The 22395-nt window shown below is 35.9% G+C and overlaps 1 protein-coding gene across 1 annotated transcript; it reads left to right on the top strand.

Moving 5' to 3' along the window:
• The first annotated feature begins 2804 nt into the window (after positions 1–2804).
• On the top strand, positions 2805–17510 carry LOC144446905 (uncharacterized). The gene is made up of 10 exons (XM_078136750.1): positions 2805–2815; positions 3270–3340; positions 4618–4757; positions 5507–5551; positions 5911–6020; positions 6386–7325; positions 14146–14190; positions 14951–15060; positions 16029–16965; positions 17391–17510. Exons 1-10 carry the CDS (start codon positions 2805–2807, stop codon positions 17508–17510), a joined length of 2529 nt encoding a protein of 842 aa, XP_077992876.1.
• Positions 17511–22395: the final 4885 nt, after the last annotated feature.

Consider the following 22395-nt stretch of genomic DNA (forward strand, 5'->3'; position numbering starts at 1 on the left):
CGAAGCGACCTCATTGGGCAATGAGTTGTCGATGGCAGCCAATCAGGTTAACCGTTTCAAGGCGATCTGAGATATATGAGTTTCACTGACTACCATTCAAAGCAGTTCACGGAGAGATAGCTATTGTAGTCATAACGCTGTGATTATTCACGATATATAGGTACGTTACCGACAGTCAGCAGGTCGTACATAGCTACAACCAATCAACCAACAGCCAAAAAAGAGCGAATTTGAACATCCTTAATAAAAATCTGTATTCCCTTGGAGATTATCAACATCGCTACCACTTGCACCAACATACATGCCCCCACACTGTGACGACTGAACGATATAATTGCTATATAAGACTTTCCAAGCTTATACTCGACATATTCAATATGATCTGCTAGCAATACATGTATTACCTCAGCATTCATTTACATAAATTTGTGTGCACATACTACGACGAAATGTCTAATATATTAAGTGTTACTTATAACGTGTAGTTAGACGAGTTGTTAGCGCAAAGGTCTATAAAAGAAAAATGTTTCTTACTACAGACAAAAGCAGCAATAGGTCTTGATCTGATGCTCTCTTTGAGATCTCGATCGGTAGTTTCAGAATATTTCTTAGCAGTTTAAGATCTTCTAAATTCATAGTGTGTATTATTAGATGGTTGCACAAAGAACTTTTTAACTTCATCAGGGAACAATATTGTTTTTTTTTTTAGAGAATTTTGTTTTTATAATAAAATAATCGAAACGTAATATATTTACTGGTTACCTTATATTGCTCTTGAAATGTTATTTATTTCATACATAATTTGAGTCTTTGCCATTATTACAAGGAGTATTACTAGAAGACATTTCATTGGACGCTTATCACACACCATTAAAGTTTGCTTCTGGTTGCTTTGAAAGTCTGAATGTGTATCTGGAATCAAACCGTATTTGAGACATCTTCACTATCAATGTTCAATGTAAACAAATAAGACCAAATAATTGGTCATGCATCCACTCTTAGCAACTAAGCGATACAAAAAACCAACTTATTTTCAAGAACGGAAACGTTGCTGATGAATAATCTGTGACCTTGCATATGAATTTCCTGGCAGTTGTAGGTGAAATTAACACTATCGTAACTATATATATGACACGTCACTTATCAACCATTCACTTTTTTGGATAACCATATAGTATACCGCTATAGTGCTTGGTTACATGTGCCATGGCTACCAATAGAAGATGTTTGTTGATTTTCCTACATAGTAATTACACTGGTTACCATACTTTTGGAAATTTCCATGTATATTCCATATCATTTGTTGATTTTTATCTAAATGAAGCAAAAGGCGCCCCCTTTTATACAATACATGATCACCTTGATTAAAAAGTGTGAAATATTAATTTGCTTAATTCACATATACTGTGTTATCTTTGGACTCTTTTCTCATGTATCGCCATCGAGATTGACTTATCATATGTATGCTATCTTGGTGAGACAACTACTCATATTCTGAGAACTTGATATTTTACCCTGACCTCCACCTTCAAGGTCAAATGCTTAACCTTAGTCTGCACATATCTCTTATTATGCAAAAGTCAATTTCAAGTAAAGCTGACACTGACCATCACTATGATTCATAACTTTCTCAATAAAATAGGTGATTCACAGTTTTTCTCAAAAAATAGATGAACGAGAGATACATTTGTCATAAAGTTTCAAGTTTACCTCGTAACTGTTGAAGTTTACTAATAGAATCTCAATTCAAACATTCTCACATTCTCATCAATCGAATATTTAGTATTTGACTTGGCCTTCAGGTACAAGGTCAAACCAAATTTAGTTTGTGTCGACAGACATCTAGTAACATAATTACTTAGATGGGCATTCAGTTCGTGTCTGGTTATAGTGCATTTATTGGTACCATCCCAACATGCTCAAGACTAACATACAAATTATACGAAAGGAGAAAAAAAAAGTGCAACAGAGGAGTTAGGTAGACATACAATGAATTTATTACATTATCATTTCGTTGCTTCTTTAATCAAATTGTCCATATCACCAATCAACGTCTGTAACTTCTACACCTGTGTTTTTACTCAGAAACGATTTATTGTTTTATTCATGATAGATTTTAGTATAACGAATCCTTTAGATGAGCAAGTATTTCTAAGTTAAATGTGTTGATTCCCAGTCCTTCGTTATGGATAACCGTAACCATGGAAACGCTTTGTATTGTATTTCATTTCTGAGAAGTGGAAAGTATTTGTATTGTCGATATTGGATTAGTAAAATCATACTGATGTTCACTAAGTGCTAGATGTATTGATTTATCAATTATAGTAACAAATCAAAGCCCAAAGAAAAGAAAATACAACTGAAAATTCTCAACATTTTAGAGCACAATCTGTAATTATATCGATAGGGTACGGTACGGTACAAGTACGGTAATTTATAACTTGATAACACAATGCTTCGATCTTTAAATTTGCCGACGCTTTCATGTGATAAATACATAGAAACGGTTGTGCAACCTTTAAAAAAATCGATATCTCTATCATCAATGATTGCCTGAACGAGGTTCGTAATGTATTATTGAAGTGTCTGGGTCTCTAGCGTAGACAATTCGATCCTTCTTCCTGTGCTGTCCTAGAAAAATAGGTCAAGGTAGTAAATTCGCTCTGCAACAATAATTCAGGTCAATGTCACTTTTTAAGAATACGTGTATAACGTTTCGCTGGCGTTAATAGTAACTCTCTTCTTAAATCACGCCGTATGAAAATCATCATACAAATCTCCCATTTACATAATTATTGGTAATCATGGTTACCAGGTAAATTACAAAGAAACTCGATTTGTAACTCTAAATACATTGTAACCCTGTTCTTCATTCTATAGTTAGACTAATATAGTGCTATTATTGTAAGTTTTCTGTCTTGCAGTACACAATTCAACATCTTTGCACTTTGTAATTGTTTTCATTTGTATTCCATTTCGCAGTAGTCCTCAATTGAAAGTACATGGCAGATCTGGAAAACAATTCTACAATTTGATTTATTTTGATGAAAATCAATAAATTTTCGCTAACATCATAAACCATAAACCCATACGTGATGTGTATCTGTTTTAGGATTTCATCATGAATGTCAATTACTGGTAATTGAAATACCACCTAGGCGCGTCATAAAAGTAATGATAATTCGATTACTTGGTCGACTAAAGTGTAAGCCAGGTTCCCAATAGACCGTTGAGAGGGACATTTGTTTTTCATTCTATTACCTCGACAGAGTACCATTGAAGTTGAGAATGTCATCTCTAGCTCATACCATCTTCGTCGTTGTCGTCTTGTATTTGACAGGTACTCAATTTATGTTATTACTGTAACATTTATCTTTTAAAGTAAGAAATATCTACATTTTGTATATCTTAGTTCTTCATAGAGGACTTGTCTTTACTAGCAAACGTCGACTACCGCTTAGTCTGTGCCGGTGATTCGTTTACATACACGTATTTAAGCTACATGCGTAGAAGCACACATATACGATTAACAATGGTATTATCTCTGGGATAGGCAATAAGTAAAATAGTTGGAAAACATAGAAATCACGATGTTGGTGTACATTTGTATACTGATATTAGTTACCCAAGGCGTAAAAAAATGGTGTGGTTCCGATTACATTCAATTTTAGAATATGTTGGGCAGGTAGATTTTTTACTATATATATATATATATATATATATATATATATATATATATATATATATATATATATATATATATATATATATATATATATATATATATATATATTTTTTTTTTTTTTTTTTTTTTTTTTTTTTTCATATGTGAGTGTCAAGTTCAGGTAGTTATGTTTTCCGTTGTTTTCCATATGGTCTCTGTGTTATTGGTTTCTTCTCATCAGATGTACAGCCACTACAGATTGGAAGAACAGTTTTATATTGTGTGGTGTGGTTCCGATTACATTCAATTTTAGAATATGTTGGGCAGGTTTATTTTTTTTACTATATATATATATATATTATTTTTTTTTATTTTTTTATTTTTTCATATGTGAGTGTCAAGTTCAGGTAGTTATGTTTTCCGTTGTTTTCCATATGGTCTCTGTGTTATTGGTTTCTTCTCATCAGATGTACAGCCATAACAGATTGGAAGAACAGTTTTATATTGTCTTTTTCAGTTGATGTCAGTATCCGCATCCACTCTTTCTTGCGAGACTTCACAATTTTCGCGATTTTCTTTTTTTTTCTCGAATATGTAAGAAAAGGGTTTAGGGTAGGCGTGAAAAACTAGGTGGGGTCGGGTAACCGGAACCAAACAACTTATTTTATTTGGCCTAATCATGGAGTGATGATCTCCCAGAAGATAAGATCGTAAACTGTGAGTGAAAATCATAGAGAGAAAATATTCAATCGAAAGAATAGACTAGAAATGAAACGACAGAAAAAATGTCAAATCAAATCATATTAAATCATCACTAATATATCGCAGACAACGGTTGATCATGAAGCCTTGAATCTAAATGAAACAGTATTGTTTATCTACGTGTGTAAAAAACAAAGCAAATTGGAAGATCTTAAGAAAATATGACAGTTACCAATTTATCTGTGTTGTAGGCACAAATGCTTCCACGGCTGAACAAAATCTCCAGCAAGTGGTATTTGCTAACTACAACAAACATGTCCGCCCCATGGAAAACTATTCAGATGTCATGGTGATCGGTATTGGATTCTTTCTCACCAAGATCATAGACGTAGTACGTATAAAGACTTTGAGCCAGTAAACTTGAAGCTGGAAATCATAAGACTCAACAAATATCTTTCTAATATTGCTACACTTCATTCACATGCTTGACAATAATCATACATTGCTACATTTTCTTTGCTTGGGTTAGCATATTGTAGACAAATCATTTGCAGTGTAACAAAGGATTAACAGTCAATGAATATTAGGACACTTCAAACAAATCAGTACCCGTTACAAAAACAATTGATTTACAGTGTGACAGGCCGCTCATATGATCGTATCATATGCAAACAAAGTAATGCTACTGAAATTATATGGAGAGCCAGACGATGAAATGTGGCAATATTAGAAGATTGTTTTCAAATCAGATGACTTTCTGTTTCATGTTTACTGGCTTCGAAGATAATATTATCAATTTTCAAACAAATTATTGATATTTGAGATAACTGTAAACACGTGCAGAACAACGTTTTCATGTTTAAAAGATTTAAAATCCCAATGTACAGTTGTCACATTTTGAAATACAAGAATGTGTCCTTTTAAAATTATGAATATTGGCACAATATGCTAATTTCAATCAAAGTTGGCGATTTATAGTTTGGCAACAACTGTCACGAACACGTTCAGCAAACTACTGCTTACCTGTTAGGTTCAATTTTAAATATAGTGTTCGACTATTAGTTGTCTTTGATAATATACTAATTCAAACTGAGATAAAGAATAGAGTGTCTTCTACTTTCTTCATACTTTCTTGCCTAGGATGAGAAGAATCAAGTTGTTACCATCTGTGGTATTACAGACTCTGTAAGTATTACAGGATTTCTACTACTTTTAAATCACACGGTGATGTCTGTAAAATGAAATCGATATGATGTGAGTTGGGGTAAATCCTCAAACGACTTATAGTTTGTATTAATTGTTATTTCATTTATTATAACATGCGAGTAAGATTAATAGCTATACATAATCCACATACATACATACATACATACATACATACACACACACACATACACACATATACATACATACATTACGTACATGCATGCATGCATACGCACTCGTACGTATGTACGGCATACACACACACACACACACACACATGCACACACAGGTTATATGGCTATGTATAGGCTAACATCTCTCTTTTCCGGTTTTTCAAGAAATGGCATGATTACCAATTACAATGGGATCCTGCAGATCATGATGGAATAGAAAAGATTGCAGTCCCCGACGAGTGGATTTGGAAACCCACCACTGCTCTAACTAACAGGTAGATGACATAACAATTATATTGTTTATCTTGACAGCCACATGTATGTATGTATGTATGTATGTATGTATGTATGTATGTATGTATGTATGTATGTATGTATGTATGTGTGTGTGTGTGTGTGTGTGTGTGTGTGTGTGTGTGTGTGTGTGTGTGTGCTAGTATATCTTTGTCTGGTTGAAGAATGAATGTGTGTATATATATATATATATGTGTGTATTTCTACTATTATTAAATGTAGGCACACGTCAACAACGCATTTGTGTATAAAAAGGGACGTAGGAGGGGGCTTAGGCCATTATAGCGGTGTTCTACGTCTATGGATATGTGTATCACACATATGTTGTCCTTATTGTATTTTACAGTGTCAAGGATGACTTTTTTGTACCAACATCCGGATATGTTATGATACGCAACGATGGTTCAGTGACGAGCAGCGTACCAACAATGTACGCATTCCCCTGCATCTTGGATATCAGACTTTTCCCATTCGATACCCAAATATGTTCTGTGAGTTTCACTACCTGGCTTTACGATGACAAATTAGCCCGTATAGAGGCTTTAGATCACAATATACTAAGTTTATATCAGATAAATTCAGGTACCGAGTGGTCTGTTGAAAGTGGTAGTGCTACTGTGACGACTTTGTATACTTATAATCCGCCGCTGGGATTTTCTCTGATCACTTTCGGACTGAAAATGAAGAGAAGGCCCCTTTACTATGTGGTACACATTATTATACCTTGTATGTTGATGGCAATGTTGACTCTATTGGTATACCTGTTACCATGTGATTGCGGTGAAAAGATGTCATTCAGTGTCTCCATAATGATCTCTATGTCAGTCTTTAATCTGTTAGTTGGTGACATCATGCCTCCAACGTCTAACCACATTCCCTTGATCGAACGTTATTTACTCTTCAACATGATTTTGGTGTGCCTCTCAATCCTCGCCGCTGCCGTTGTCTTGCGTTTTCATAGCCGTCAGAAACGACATCTACAGATGGCATGTTGGGTTCGGCGGGTCTTCATTGAAATTTTACCGTGCCTGCTTATGATGGAGAGATGTAAACCTGTGAGAAGTCTGAGTGAAGAAAACACCGTTCGACCCATCTTCGATCAAACTGGAAACAACAGTGCAGTTGACAATGACTTGGGTGTGGAAAGAATATGTAAACAATGTAACATGAACAAAGACAAATCCGACCAAGGCGTGCAGACCCTGAAAACTGATGTTTGTTGTAAAATACTTCAGGAAATCACGAACTTGAAGATGAAGACCGAAATTGATGATGCTGATGACGAGGTGGGTACTTTCATCACACGTGTATTTGTTCCTAGACATGGACTTCATCAGTTCTATGATTTTGAATTTTTATATTTGTGTTATATCCGGTGACAACGGATGTGAAAATTTACCATGTATACTAATAACACAACAACATGAAAATGTTGAAGTGCCATTCTAAATAAAAATATTGATTTTGAAACTGTGCGCATGTGCCCCCTCCTCAGCTTTTTTTTTTTTTTTTTTTTTATCCCGGGGACATCTATCACTAAATCTACTGAGTCAGACCAAATGTGGTTTACACTAATTGTGCTGATGTCCTCTCACTAATCTTGCCCAAAATGTTTTGGTCCGTTTCCGGAAATTTAGAATTAAACAGACAGACGCACAGACATACAAGGCAAAAAAAATGTGGCAGGTACCATTTGCATAAACTAAAACGTGATATTCTCTTCTACTCAAAGATGCTGCAAGACTGGAAATTTGTGGCTGCTGTTGTTGACCGGTCACTTTTCTGGATTTCATTAATCATTTACATCATTGGCACCATCGTCATGTTCTCTGAAGCTGAAATCGATTATTGACCAACTGTCAGCAAAATCTATCAACATGGCTGGTTAGATTTACGTTCGATAACCCTCAAACGCTGAACATATATATTGAGATATTCAATGTTTACATTTCATAATTTCAAATACCTTCGAAAGTGACAGTTAAAAAGTCTGCGCCATTTATCTCATAGCAACAATACCATGTATACAACATATACAGGGGAAATGAAGTTGTCTTGATGTTTAACGCATTGGACATGTTTTTCACATCTTCACATACACAGTAGCAATAACAGAGATACAAAACACAGCAGGCTCCTTTACCAATTCACATTGAAAAGATATAAGCATTACTATTCTAGTAAAGTGCTGTAGAAACAGGCCTCTGTCAATGGCTTCAATTGTTTATTTTCTAACCGATAATCACCATGTTAAATGTATACTTTTGTATTCTTTATTTTAAATTGTATTTACTTTTTATTTGAAGTTGTGTGAGTAAAAACTGTCATGTCATGTCAAGTGAGGGAATCGTCAAGGCAGCTTCAATTTTCAATTTATTCATTTTGGGTGTGCCGAGAAAGTTCACGTGTTATTCACGGATATTGGAGTCCTGCTGGATCATGTACGTTGGTAGTAATTACAATGACATTTTCAAACCTATGACCTAATCTTAATATAGGCTAGTGTATATGTCTTCACACCTGATATACTTTGCTGCACACTTGATATTGTTGGTGAAACAGTGAATCTCATTTTATCATTAGTATGAACGATGCCTGACAAAGGTGCTTCATTATTTACTACCAAACCAGAATGACTAAAGATGTTTTACGCCTCACACAAGTTTTGTGTTGTTGTTACGACTGACATAAAACTGATAACGTGCAAACATATAAAAAATGATATTTTTTTATGTCATTGTGACACAAATCAACATCACTGATGAAACAAGGGACATTTACACATAAAACTATGTTGAACGTTTCGTGTGCATGCGTGCTATCAGTGCCTATATTTTGTTTGTCAAATGGTAGCAACAACATGCTGAAAACGTTATAACCTTTCAGTTGGTAATATCCTACACAAAGGGAAGATTAAGTCGTATAATTCAGTATTTGATATTTAAACAGAGGTTTTGGTTCATTTTGTAACAACAAAACGACGTTAAGGTAAAATACGTCACAAAAAGCAAACTTTAACCTGGAATAGTTCAACCTTACGTTTGTTTATGATGAATTTAAAATGTTCCTTTCACAGTCAAATCAATATATGCCTTTCAAGAAAATAACATAATGCTTTTCTAATTCTTAGAACACTATTGTTAAGTAGTTGTACAAACATTCTTGGTCACATGTAAATGTCTTGTATACTAATGCATGGGGACATAATTATATTAAAGACTCTGACATTATTAGTAATGCGATTATGAAAGAAAACAAAATCAGAAAAAAACATCTTTAAAGGAACCCCATAATGCACCTTTCAAGATAACAGTCGAAGATCCAAACGCAAAACTATTTATTTGTGTTCACAGAGAGATAGAATCATAAAAAAATGTAACATTTGCATGTGCACGCGCACTATTTTGTTTGGGTAATTCCCAACAAAAAACGCTGTTTGTTATGTAAAAAACATTGTACTTAAGATTGAAACTTTATAGTCACTCTGATTTGGTAGTAAAAATAACTTAATTTATCATGTCATCTTGCTCAATATCCATAAAAGTCATGTCTATCAGTAACATAGCAACAACAGTTGAAGCAAGTCATAGCTGGTAAGGGTAAACCATTTAAAAATGTTTCTCATTACTTTTCCATATCAACTATGGGTCGGTCGGTCGACGTCGATTAAAAAGAAATCTAAAAAAAAAGATCCTCTTCATGTTTCTCTGCCTCTCCTTTTCCAGCTTCTGTACACAACTGCTATGTTCTCAATCCCCATACTTGAATATCTTCACGTTTCGTCATGAAAGAAATGTTCTGTTCGTGAACAATTGTCGTTGCTGCCAGAGAAGGCACTTTTCCGCATAAAAAATTAAGGGCGGGCGAAAATAGGATAATAAGTATTTTGACGTCGGAGCTGAAAATTTGGTAATGAGAAACAGATAAAAAATAGGGTCACCCTATGGATAGTGATTTAATTCTTTAGACTGCATTTAGTAGCATTTTGGAAAATTATCAATAAACACGTTCACAAAATGAATATGTATAATCAATTCGCTAATCGAGGCCCCTGCTTGAACCAACCAATCATTGCGCACCTTGTTAATGCGTCAGGTTCGACTGTGACTGTTATTCACGTCAGTAGCCTCGAATGAAATCACTTATTACTTTAGTGATCAAGAGAACAGGGATTGAATCGACGACGGTAGCACATATTCACGATTTCAGAAGAGCAGTTACGCCGGATAGCAGAATACGTACTTTTGTGGACACCGGATACATCTTGGCATTAAATTCAACACATCCATCGAAAGCTGGTCATCGCGTTTAGATCTAGACTACAAGGAAATACGTGTAAAAAATACAAACCAGGGTGAGTATTGGACTATTCATTGGTTTTGTAACTAAATGTTTAACAAAATAATTAATGGAGATTTTCGCTAGTAGTTGAAGTCACAGTTAAACATGGTTTTGATTAATATTAAAATAAAGCATAGTTTCCTGTGATATGGTTGTGTTAAATGAATTTTGATAACTAGTTAAAAAAGAACTCATCATTTCAGTGAATCGGAAAAATAGTGATAGACTCTTAAGAAACACGGGGTTTGAAATTCATCAGTATAGGCAATTGAGCTGAAGGCCTTGCGCATTTACAGTAGAAATGATGTTGGCTTGGTGTTTCACTCATGGGACATTACCCTTTTCACACACAGACAGACAAATTTCAGCTCTAGACTGACAATAACAGAGACACAACAAACACAGCAGGATGCTTTGCCCATCCCAGTCACACTAAAGGCCATGTGATAAACATTGCTATTTTCTTACAGTGCAGTAGAATCCGGCTTCTGATGAAATCATTGCACATAGACTTGATGCTTTTAATGGCATCAATTGACTTTTTATTTTCAAATGATAATCAGCATATCAAATTGCCTACTTCGACACCCCCACTGTGCGCGGCACCTAGTTTCTTTTGCATTTGAAGATGTCATGTTTCATGTGCGATATGCCAAGGCTAAGCCTTTTGTACCATATCAGAGAGACACACGTTTTGACATTACATATTGTATTGCCACATGTGAGTTACAGACGGAATTATGTATTCGAGTATGACGAATTCACCTTTGCATCAAACTTTGACGTAGAATCACACTCGAAATCAAGCCTTTGTTTTCAATGAATAATCTTGAAACTGACATAATTAGTATAAGATTAGCAGTATTATTCTTCGTACAATACACGTTATGTGTAGTCAAATTCTTTGCCGTCTCAGATTAGAGACACTCTGAGTCCGCTATGAGGACCAGAAGTAGCAATATCAAATGAAGTTTGATCTTGAATAATATTAAATATCAAAGTTTGTGCTCTTTATTGCTTTACTTTGTCATCCATGAGCCAGTCTCTACATATGCTAGCAAAAATGGTGGTTTAAATCACTGCTCGACAATTTTAGAAAAAAAACATTGGAATATAATTGAACTAGTTAATTCCATAAACTGTATTATCTGCTTTTATTTATGCTTACCCGTTGCTTAGATATGTTAGGGTGTCTGAGCATTTCACGGGTTACCCGGTAGACAAGTGGGCAGCACTGATGAAATTACATGAAAATATACTGTAGGCAGGCCTACTCAATTTACTGTACGATTCCTTGCCCAAATGAAGACCACAGAATTCATCTCAAAAGTTAGGCCAATTTGAAAAAAATTGTGTGTCCTACTCTGTATTTCATGAATTTGCATTATTCAATAACAACCTATATTTGGTGATATAGGAAATGACTCAGCAATTTTAGCTGCTTTTCAAAGTCGAACAGGACCTCAACTAAAATCTCTCCGCATTGTGTAAGGGGATATTACTCGTGAGAAATCTAACAACTGTATCACAACTGTATCATTATAAACTAGAGCGCATGGCAGGTAAATGACATACTCAGGTAAAAACGCACAAGCTTTCGATCTATCTATGGTACGTCAATTTTTCTTGAAAATGTTTTAAAAAATAGATATCAAACAAAATGAAGCCTTCATTTCACTTGAAATGTTTCACTATCTGAATGTTTGACGGAATAACTCATAACCTAGACGAACAGACTATGTTGTATAATACATGGTCGCGAAGAAGTTTTGACACAGGGCTTCATTTAATTTCAGCGACATTCTTTGATTTATATTAAATGAATCTTTCGTAATTTTGTGAATTGTGAGGCGATTATACAGTAAACAAAGTCACATTATCCTCTCACACAAATATATTGCAGTAAATCTTGGTAGTAATTTCAAACGAAAGGTCATCTTACATTTGCCCAGAGTAAACAAATATTTTAAGTTACAAAATTGTAACAAGGTTAATATTTCATTTCACACGTCAATATCTATTAATCTAGTTCTATACACATTGAATGCAATATGTCATTGCCTATATTCAAGTAATATACAATATTACACTTTGATTAGATATGGTAATAAATAATAGCTTCTAATTCTCGTGGCGTCATGTGAATACAATACTGGATATTGTTTCCTTTCTTTTTAAATTTCAACGGAAATGGTGATCAATATAATATCTCTTTCAATTAATATGAACTTTATCAATTAGTATGAACTCCATCTTTCTATTTAAATAGATACTATTATTTGATACAAACTGTTGAGAAGACTAGGAAGAAGATGTTGATTCTTACATGTATCATGGTTATTGTGTTACAACTGACAGGTAATAACGTTTGTATTCATTATTTATTTGATTTAGAAAATGTAGTTTTCTGTTATTTTGTTCACGAAAATTCAATTAGTTCTCTGTTAAAATCAAGAAACAAAGCAGGTGTCACATCCAGTATTTTGAAAAAGAGATGATCTGTATATCGTCATTTTTAGAATTCAAAATGGCTGCCGAATACTGTGTTAACTCAATGTATGGGGGATATAAAAGATTGTCGATTTGATGGTGAACCCGAAATTTCAAAAGAATCAAAAGCAAGATTTTATACCAAAAGCTGGGAGAGATTTTGTGCACTGTGATTTCCATTGAAATTGTTCCCAAGGCACTTATTGAAGTGTTTCAATTGAAACCCTTGATGTTAAAATATGAAGAGATTATATTATAATTCTATTGATATTTACACCATCTAAATAAAATGTTTTGTTTTTGTGCAGATTTATTGCAATTTTAGTGTTTATCTTTTACAAATGTTCTATATGTCCTATCAGCAGAAGTATTTCCATGGGGACTTTCACTACCTTTAACGGGTGATACTTTCAATTGTTGTTTGAGGTGTTACTATGTACTCAGCTATCCATATCACTATGGTAACGATGCTTTGTCAAATGCTGTGCCAAACACTAAATCCTTAAAACGTATGCACTTATTGCAATATCGGATAGTGTGAGTTGTAAGTTTTACACTGTGCTTCGCAAAGACTTGATATTTATATGGTTTTTACACCATATTTCAAAATGAAATTGGCAACTGTCGTTCTGACTTAAATACAGGTTCCGATGCCTCGCCAGCGGAGAGAAATCTCCAGGAACTATTATTTACGAATCACTCTAAACACGTTCGACCTGTTCCGAACTTCTCAGACGTCATGAAGATCAGATTGGGATTTACACTGAACATGATAATGGACGTGGTGAGTATAAGCAATATAGAAAATAACTTGTAGGTGACATACGTTTCACTCTGGAAAACTGACATTTAAATACAGTTGCATGTACAGTTAAATGATTGTCACGATCATCGATTACTATTGCCGTTTTGTATGTAGTCAACATTGAAAAGAGATTAGCGTATGCTTCCAAATATGTAAAAAAAAGTAAAGCGCTTCTCTCAGAAAGTGACGTGTCACTTAACTCGCGATTAGTCAATACATCAATCGATTGTCATTACCACAAATCCCTTTCTTTGTATTAATTACTTTGAGATCTGTATATCTTTACTTGCGGGTCATCGCTCAAATGTCCGCATTAGGGAATTCTGGTCGTAATGGAAAATTTGGATCATGTATCAATTTACGTTAACCGCCCAGACAACATCCTATCCTTACATACAAATTGCCTTTTACTTAAAGTACCAAATACGATCGATATATTAATGTTTGTTAATACTTTTTCATTATCTCAGGACGAGAAGAATCAACTGATTACTATTAGCGGCTTCACAAAGTCCGTAAGTATATCAAGGGACCATAACTTACCAGTCACAGATAATTAAAACTGAAAATATACGCATTTTCTTTTTCCTGTTTATTGACAACAAAGACTTATTCAATATTCCAGCAGAATAATCACTGATAAGATACCTTGTCTGTTCAGTAAATTGTTAACAAGGGGAGTAAGTATACTAACCGGTTTTTCTCCCCCCCCCTCCCCTCTCCACAATTTGACAGCCAAATTAGTATCACCCATTCACTGGCATGTGCTGACTACCGAATTTGAGAAATCTGAGCTTTTTAATAAAATAGAAATCATAATGATTGCTATTTAAGGGATCTTTGCATTAGCTCACAAGTCTACGTCACATTTAGAATGAAATCTACAAGCTAATAGGCTAATTCGAATTTAACTGCAGTATCATATTTACGCCAAAATATTAGTATAATTATAGTTTTCCTTTGAGGTGATTCTAAATGTTGATGTTGACCTTGACTGTTTTGATTTACTATGCGTTCACGTAACACATTATGGTATAAAATACTCGATAGACGAATTAGAAGCGTAATCCTTAAAACTTTTGTTTTTCAGTCGTCTCTCATCGGATGTACTTCGAGTGTGTTCGCGCGCTTTCGGTCTCACCCCTAACAAATAAATTTATCAAAACAAGGGCAGTCTGCTTGAAACCATAAGTATTGTACCCTGCAAAGTAAGATATTCAGTATCTATAAGGAAATTAGCCCAGGTATTATGTTCCTCCGTTTTTCATTTCTCAGGCATGGTACGACTACCAGTTACAATGGAATCCTGCAGATCATGAGGGTATAGAAGAAGTGATAGTTCCCGAGGATTGGGTATGGAGACCTATTGTTGCCCTCGTCAACAGGTTTGTAGACACGAGTTCAGTTATTATTCGCATTTTGTTTCACATTGCAACAACTATTTCTTGTGAGTCTGACTCTTGATGCTTGCGGCTTTTCCACAAATTATGTATTTGTACATTGTTACTGTAACATTGCATTGTGGTTACTTCACACATCTTGGTAACAAATCAGCCGAGTGGCATTAATCTGTAATCCCTAAAACTGAATGGTAGTACTTTAATAGATATGCTCCTCCCGATTGTTTTCAACGATGCCCTCGATTCTAGTTGGAAAACTTTCGCCTTGGACAAAATAACAGACGATTACCCTGAAAGTGCCCTGTCAAATCCATGAAATGGATTGGATCAGTCCTATTAACTATTTGTAATACTTGTGAGGGTTAGAAAGAAATTCTAGGAAAACGTATACTTATAGTGAATTTGATTCCAAGCATTACTCTTGACAGCTTTTGTTATCTTGTACTTTTTTTTAAATCACCGCCTACTTTCCGAAAGATAGGATATGATGTTATAGCTAATTCTGTGTGTGTGTGTGTGTGTGTGTGTGTGTGTGTGTGTCTGTCTGTCTGTTTGTTTGTCCGTCCGTCCGTCCGTCCGTCCGTCCGTCTGTCCGTCTGTCTGTCTGTCTGTCTGTCTGTCTGTCTGTCTGTCTGTCTGTCTGTCTGTCTGTCTGTGTCTGTGTGTGTGTGTGTCTGTCTGTCTGTGTGTGTGTGTGTCTGTCTGTCTGTCTGTCTGTCTGTGTGTGTGTGTCTGTCTTACTGGTTGGTGCGGTTGCTTGTGTGTGTGCCTATGTGTCATATCTCAAAACTACTAGCACTGCACATCCAATTAAATCTATAATGAAACTTGGTACTAAGTTTATTTATGAAAGTAGCCAGAACTGATTAGGTTTTGGTAAATATTCAATGCACATTAACGCACAAACAATGATTTTGATTATTACTATCTATCTGTGTTGTTATTCATTTCAGTGGCACTGATGATTACTTCATACCAACATCCGGAGTAGTGTCAATTCATTATAATGGTACTGCAAAGGCCAATTCACCAGCATTATTTACATTTCCCTGTAACATGAATATAAGGTATTTTCCTTTCGATACCCAAACCTGTTCCATGACACTCACCCCCTGGCTTTATGATGACAACTTCATGCAAACAGAAGCCTTACCAGATAGTGTGGTAAATGGTGATTTAGACAACACTGAATGGTCAATAGAAAGTGGCACTGCTGACATCTCAACACTGTACAGTTACAATCCTTTACAAGGCTGGTCTGTTATTACTTTCACAATAACTTTCAAGAGAAGACCCCTGTACTATATCATGAATATCCTTCTACCTTGTATGTTGATGGCAGTGTTGACACTATTGGTGTATCTGTTACCATGTGATTGTGGTGAAAAGATGTCATTCAGCGTCTCTGTTCTGATCTCAATGTCTGTCTTCAATCTGTTGGTTGGTGATATCATGCCTCCAAGCTCGGATTCAGTTCCACTCATCGTACGGTATTTACTCTTCAACATGACATTGGTGTCTTTCTCCATTCTCATCGCTACATTCGTTCTACGTCTTCACCATCGTACAAGGAGACACTTACGAATGGCACCTTGGATTAAACGGGTCTTCATCGACGTTTTACCATCTTTGCTGATGATGGAGAAGTGTAAAGAAATGAAGGTAGCAGACGACAAGATGGCCTTACAACCCTTCTTCGTTCCTTCAAACAATGGCAAACCTGCTGATAAAACCATGGATATAGAGTATGAGGAAATGGATGTTATGAACTTAAACAAACAAAACACCAACCTTGGAGTCCAAACCATGAAAACTGACGTATTCCACGAAATTCTGCAAGAAATAAAAAACCTGAAATTGAAGACGGAGGTTAACGAGATTGAAGAGGAGGTAAACCTTAAACATTCTTCAGTTTAGGAAAAAAACGATTGGGACCTTTTAGGTGTCACATACACGATATTGAACTTGCTCTTTTAAAAAATCCCTCTCATCTTTTGAACTTAATGTAACAAGAATTGTTAATTAAATGCCTGACTGGTACAGAAATGTCGAACTGAGGTTGTACTACAAACAACAAACATACAAACAAACAGACAGACATACATACATACATACATACAGACAGACAGACAGACAGACAGACAGACAGACAGACAGACAGACAAACAAATAAACAAACAATAACAAACAAATACCAAAAGGTAACGCAAAACTTACCTTCTTAGAATTTACTATATTGTTCCAGACTTTATGTTCATAGAAACATAAACCTTTCTATTTCATCAATTCAAGTCTTATCTCTCCTTTTTTCCTAGATGTTAGAAGATTGGAAGTATGTAGCAGCCGTTGTGGACCGCTTGTTGCTGTGGATATCTCTCATCGTCTACGTCATCAGTACAGTTGCATTGTTCTCAGAAGCTGATATTGAATATTAATTCCTTAATTGGTATCAATGTTGTATTCGGTCTATATATTATACTATAATATACTTCATACATATCAAGCTGTAACAATATCTTGCAACTTATCCCCTCATGCTGGCCCTGTAATGTGTGTTAAATGTACCAACCTCTTAACATTCCATCGTATTTTACTCTTTAAGAAAGATGTTTCGATGTTTTTATGCCATGCTTAGTTTGAACAGTGACCGTGTCCTCAAGTCTGAAAGATTTTATTTGTAATTACTTCGGATTTGTAGAAACCACGTGCAAAATTCAGCAAGCTAGCAAATCGTTTCCGTGTACGATCAGGTAACATTCGATGGCCCTGAAAGTGAATAGGTAACCAGCGCACGCGTAGGAAAGGAACTCAATACTTGACTCACACTCGGTCATTATTTTCACCTTTCACCTTTCGGGTATATAACTTCCAGCAAAAACCCTTGCAGGTCTTACCAAACACCCCCTATTTGTTTTAGAATTGTAAATGTGTAGGAACAGTACTAGTACTGTGATGTTCTAAATATCTTTATGTAGAGTATCCTTCACAAATCTCCAATGCATAAATTATCCTGTTCTCAGATGTTTTTGTTGAACTTATTACAAACTTGTGATAAATAAATAATTCTCACTATTTTATTTATAGATAATTCATGTCATGTTTCATGGCATGAATAATTTTGATAATTTACTCAAACACTGTGTAGTCCACTGATCATCAAATTTACTTTCAAATATTTATTTCTTGCTAATAATTTCAGTTTTCCTTCAGTGGTAATTATGTTGGTGTTTAAACTGCTGTAACTTTATTACATACAATCATATCATATCTCGTGTATATGGTAATAAATGTATGTATCACGCTGTTAATATTTACTACTTTAATACAATCATATTTCGTTGAATAAATGTAGTAATATATAGTGATACATTTATCAAGTGGTGATGAATTTTTAATGGTGAATGTGGCCGCTTCCAACCTTACCTGTCATTTGTTTCTGAATGGTTAAAGTAATAGGGCACGATTTGAGCCTCGTTTGTTTACCAGTAGACCAAATTGTATAAAAGGCGACGTGGTAGAAGACAGGGTTCCAATATCGATGTGAAGGTTTTGTCCTATGCACATAGGCTTCAGTGAATCGTATGCTGTCCAGGAAGTTGGGGAAGTATAAAGGACCATCTTTTATCTATCTATCTATCTATCTATCTATCTATCTATCTATCTATCTATCTATCTATCTATCTATCTATCTATCTATCTATCTATCTATCTGTCTGTCTGTCTGTCTGTCTGTCTGTCTGTCTGTCTGTCTGTCTGTCTGTCTGTCTGTCTGTCTGTCTGTCTGTCTGTCCGTCCGTCCGTCCGTCCGTCCGTCCGTCCGTCCGTCCGTCCGTCCGTCCGTCCGTCCGTCCGTCCGTCCGTCCGTCCGTCCGTCCGTCCGTCTGTGTCTGTCTGTCTGTCTGTCTGTCTGTCCGTCCGTCCGTCCGTCCGTCCGTCCGTCCGTCCGTCCGTCCGTCCGTCCGTCCGTCGGTCGGTCGGTCGGTCGGTCGGTCGGTCGGTCGGTCCGTCCGTCCGTCCGTCCGTCCGTCCGTCCGTCCGTCCGTCCGTCTGTCTGTCTGTCTGTCTGTCTGTCTGTTAGATTCTCGATGAGTGCAGTTTGTATGACTTTTGAGGCGATTTAATCTTGAGCTTTTAGTCGAAGGTAGGGACACTTACTAAGCAAGGAAAAATGCGTGTCTTTATCAACCCCATGTTTAGGGATTTTTCGTGAAAAAAGTAACTTCTTTAGATGGCACATCCCCGTTCCCCTTCACATGGAAGGTCCTTTATCTCCCTATCAAGTATTAGCCCACGGTACGCCAAAAGCCCATGTTTGAACTTGATTTTATTACAGTACATTATTATACAACATCGAGTCTGCTGGGTATGTCGTGACGGGCGCCCTCATACATCTGTCAACGTCGGGAGATGACGACAAATGTCTTCAACAGTGTATTTTGGTATACTAGTCATTCATAACTTTTTTTGTGTCGTTGAAAATCGGTGTACCTTTATAAAAAAAAGTAGTTATATAATTCAGAATTTATCACATTTACGTTCATACACTCTATTAGTCTACGGGACGGACAATATATAGTACGTCTATATATAAACAAAATGTGTGACATTTACCACGGCTTTGAACCCTAAATATTCGTATACGTGCCCCGGGACGTGCCCATGCTGACTCGGAGAAAGGGCGGAGTATTTACATGGTACAACTTGAACGTTTCATGTGCATGTGTGCTATCAATGCCTGTATTTGGTTTAGCTAATTGGTAGCAAAACCATACTGTGAGACTGAAACGTTATAATCTTTCAGGTTTGGTAATATCCTTCATCAAGGGAACCCTAAGTAGCATCAGTGAATATCTGATATTTAAACAAAGCTTTGGGTTAATTTTGTAACAACAAAAAACGCCGTTAGGGTAAAACACGTCACAAAAAGCAAACTTTAACCATGTTCATTTCAAAGTCAAATCAATATCTGCCTTTCAAGAAAATAACATAATGCATTTCTAATTCTGTGAACACTATTGTTACGTAATTATACAAATGTTCTTTGTCACACATGGCTTGTATGCTAATGCATGGGGAAATAATAAAATCAAAGACTCTGTCATCAGTAATGCGATTTTGAAAGAAAACAAAATCAGAAAACAGAACCCCAGGGGAACCCCATGATGCACAATTCAAGATGACAATTGAAGATTCGAGCACAAAACTATTTATTTGTGGTCACAGTGAGATAAAATCCTAAAAAATGTAACATTTTCATGTACATGCGCACTATTTTGTTTGGGTAATTCCTAACAAAAAAACGCTATTTGAGATGTAAAAAACATCGTACCGCCTAACTTTATAGTCAGTCTGGTTTGGTAGTAAAAATAACTTAATTTATCATGTCATCTTGCTTAGTATCCATCAAATTCATGTCGACCAGTAACATAGCAACAACAGTTGAAGCATGTCATAGCTGGTAGGTAACCCTTTCTTTATGTTTCTCATTACTTTTCCATATCAACTATTGGTCGGTCGGTCGACGTCGATTTCAAAATAAAAATCTAAAAAAAGAAATCTTCTTCATGTTTCTCTGCCTCTCCTTTTCCTCCTCTCTGTCTTCTTTTTATTGGATTCCTGGTAACAAGCCCTTTCCCAGCTTCTCTACACAATTGCCTTATTCTCAGCTCCCCCCCCCCAACTTGATAACTTACACTTTTCGTCAAGAAAGAAATGCTATCGGTGTGAACAAGTGTCGTCGCCACCGCCATGACTAGATGACATCGACAGTCTAGACACTTGCTTAATATTCTTTCCAGAGAAGGCGCTGTTTCGCAAAATATTAAGGGTGGGCGAAAATAGAGTAATAGTTATTTTGATGTCGGAGCTGAAAATTTGGGTAATGAGAAACAGATAAAAAAATAGGATCACCCTAACTATGGACAGTGATTTAATTCTTTTGACTGCGAAACAATGCGAATTTCACCTTTTTGGGAGCATTTTTGGAAATTATTAATAAACACGTTCACGAAATGAATATGTATATTCGATTCCTAATCGAGGCCCCTGCTTGAACCAACCAATCATTGCGCACCTTGTTAATGCGTCAGGTTCGACTGTTACTCACGCCAGTAGCTTCGAATGAAATCGCTTATTAATTGCTTCAGTGATCAAGGGAACAGTGAAATTGAATCAAAGAAGGTGACACATATTCTCGATTTCTGAAGAGCAGTTACGCCGGATAGCAGAATACGTACCTTTGAGGACACCGGAGACATCTTGGTATTGAATTCAACATATCCATTGAAAGCTGGTCATCGCGTATAGATCTAGACTACGAGAAAATACGTGTACAAAATACAAACCAGGGTGAGTATTGGACTATTCATTGGTTTTGTACACTAACTGTTTAACAGAATAATGGAGATTTTCGCTAGTAGTTGAAGTCACGGTTAAACATGGTTTTGATTAATATCAAAATAAAGCATAGTTTCCTGTGATATGGTTGTGTTAAATGAATTTTGATAACTAGTTAAAAAAGAACTCACCATTTCAGTGAATCGGGAAATAGTGATAGACTCTTAAGAAACACGGGGTTTGAAGTTCATCAGCCTAGGCAATTGAGCTGAAGGCCTTACGCATTTACAGTAGAAATGATGTTGGCTTGGTGTTTCACTCATGGGACATTACTTTTTTCACACAACGATAGACAAATTTCAGCTCTAGACCAACAATAACAGAGACACAACAAACACAGCAGGATGCTTTGCCCAGTCACATTGAAGGCCATGTGATAAACATTGCTATTTTCTTACAGTACCATAGAAAACGGCTTCTAATGAAAACATTACACATAGACTTGATGCTTTTAATGGAATCAATTGACTTTACTGATAATCAACATACACTCTTTGTCATAAAAGCTAAGCATTTGGGTGTCTGAGACAGGCACAATCCTTGTTCGAAACACTCACAATTCTGGTCATAAGAGCTTAGCATTTGACGTTTTATGCAACAATTTACTCTAAAACAAGACACATCAAAAGATGCGCCAGTTAGAGGCTACAAAACAAACAGTCCAAGCGAAACCACACCAACTTACGTCTGTATCGACTGTGGTTGACGCAACCCTTGATGTCTTCTATTTTAGAGTATATTGTTGCAGAAAACACCCAAATGCTAAGCTCTTATGACCAGAATTGAGTTGTTCGAAACACACTGAATCCTGGTCATATACGAGCTTAGCAGTTGTGGATTTTCTGCAACAATTTACTCTAAAACAGAACACATAAAACGGTCATCAACATAGATTGACAGTACAGGCAGTCTTCAGGACGGGTG

The sequence above is a fragment of the Glandiceps talaboti genome, chromosome 15, assembly GCF_964340395.1.
Source record: "Glandiceps talaboti chromosome 15, keGlaTala1.1, whole genome shotgun sequence".
Lineage (NCBI taxonomy): Eukaryota > Metazoa > Hemichordata > Enteropneusta > Spengelidae > Glandiceps > Glandiceps talaboti.

What these genes read in the sequence shown, in the direction of transcription:
- LOC144446905 (XM_078136750.1), top strand. An exon ending in TCTGTGGTATTACAGACTCT is followed by an intron (nt 5,552 to 5,910) that starts GTAAGTATTACA and finishes CGGTTTTTCAAG; the next exon opens with AAATGGCATGATTACCAATT. An exon ending in TTGATGATGCTGATGACGAG is followed by an intron (nt 7,326 to 14,145) that starts GTGGGTACTTTC and finishes TCATTATCTCAG; the next exon opens with GACGAGAAGAATCAACTGAT.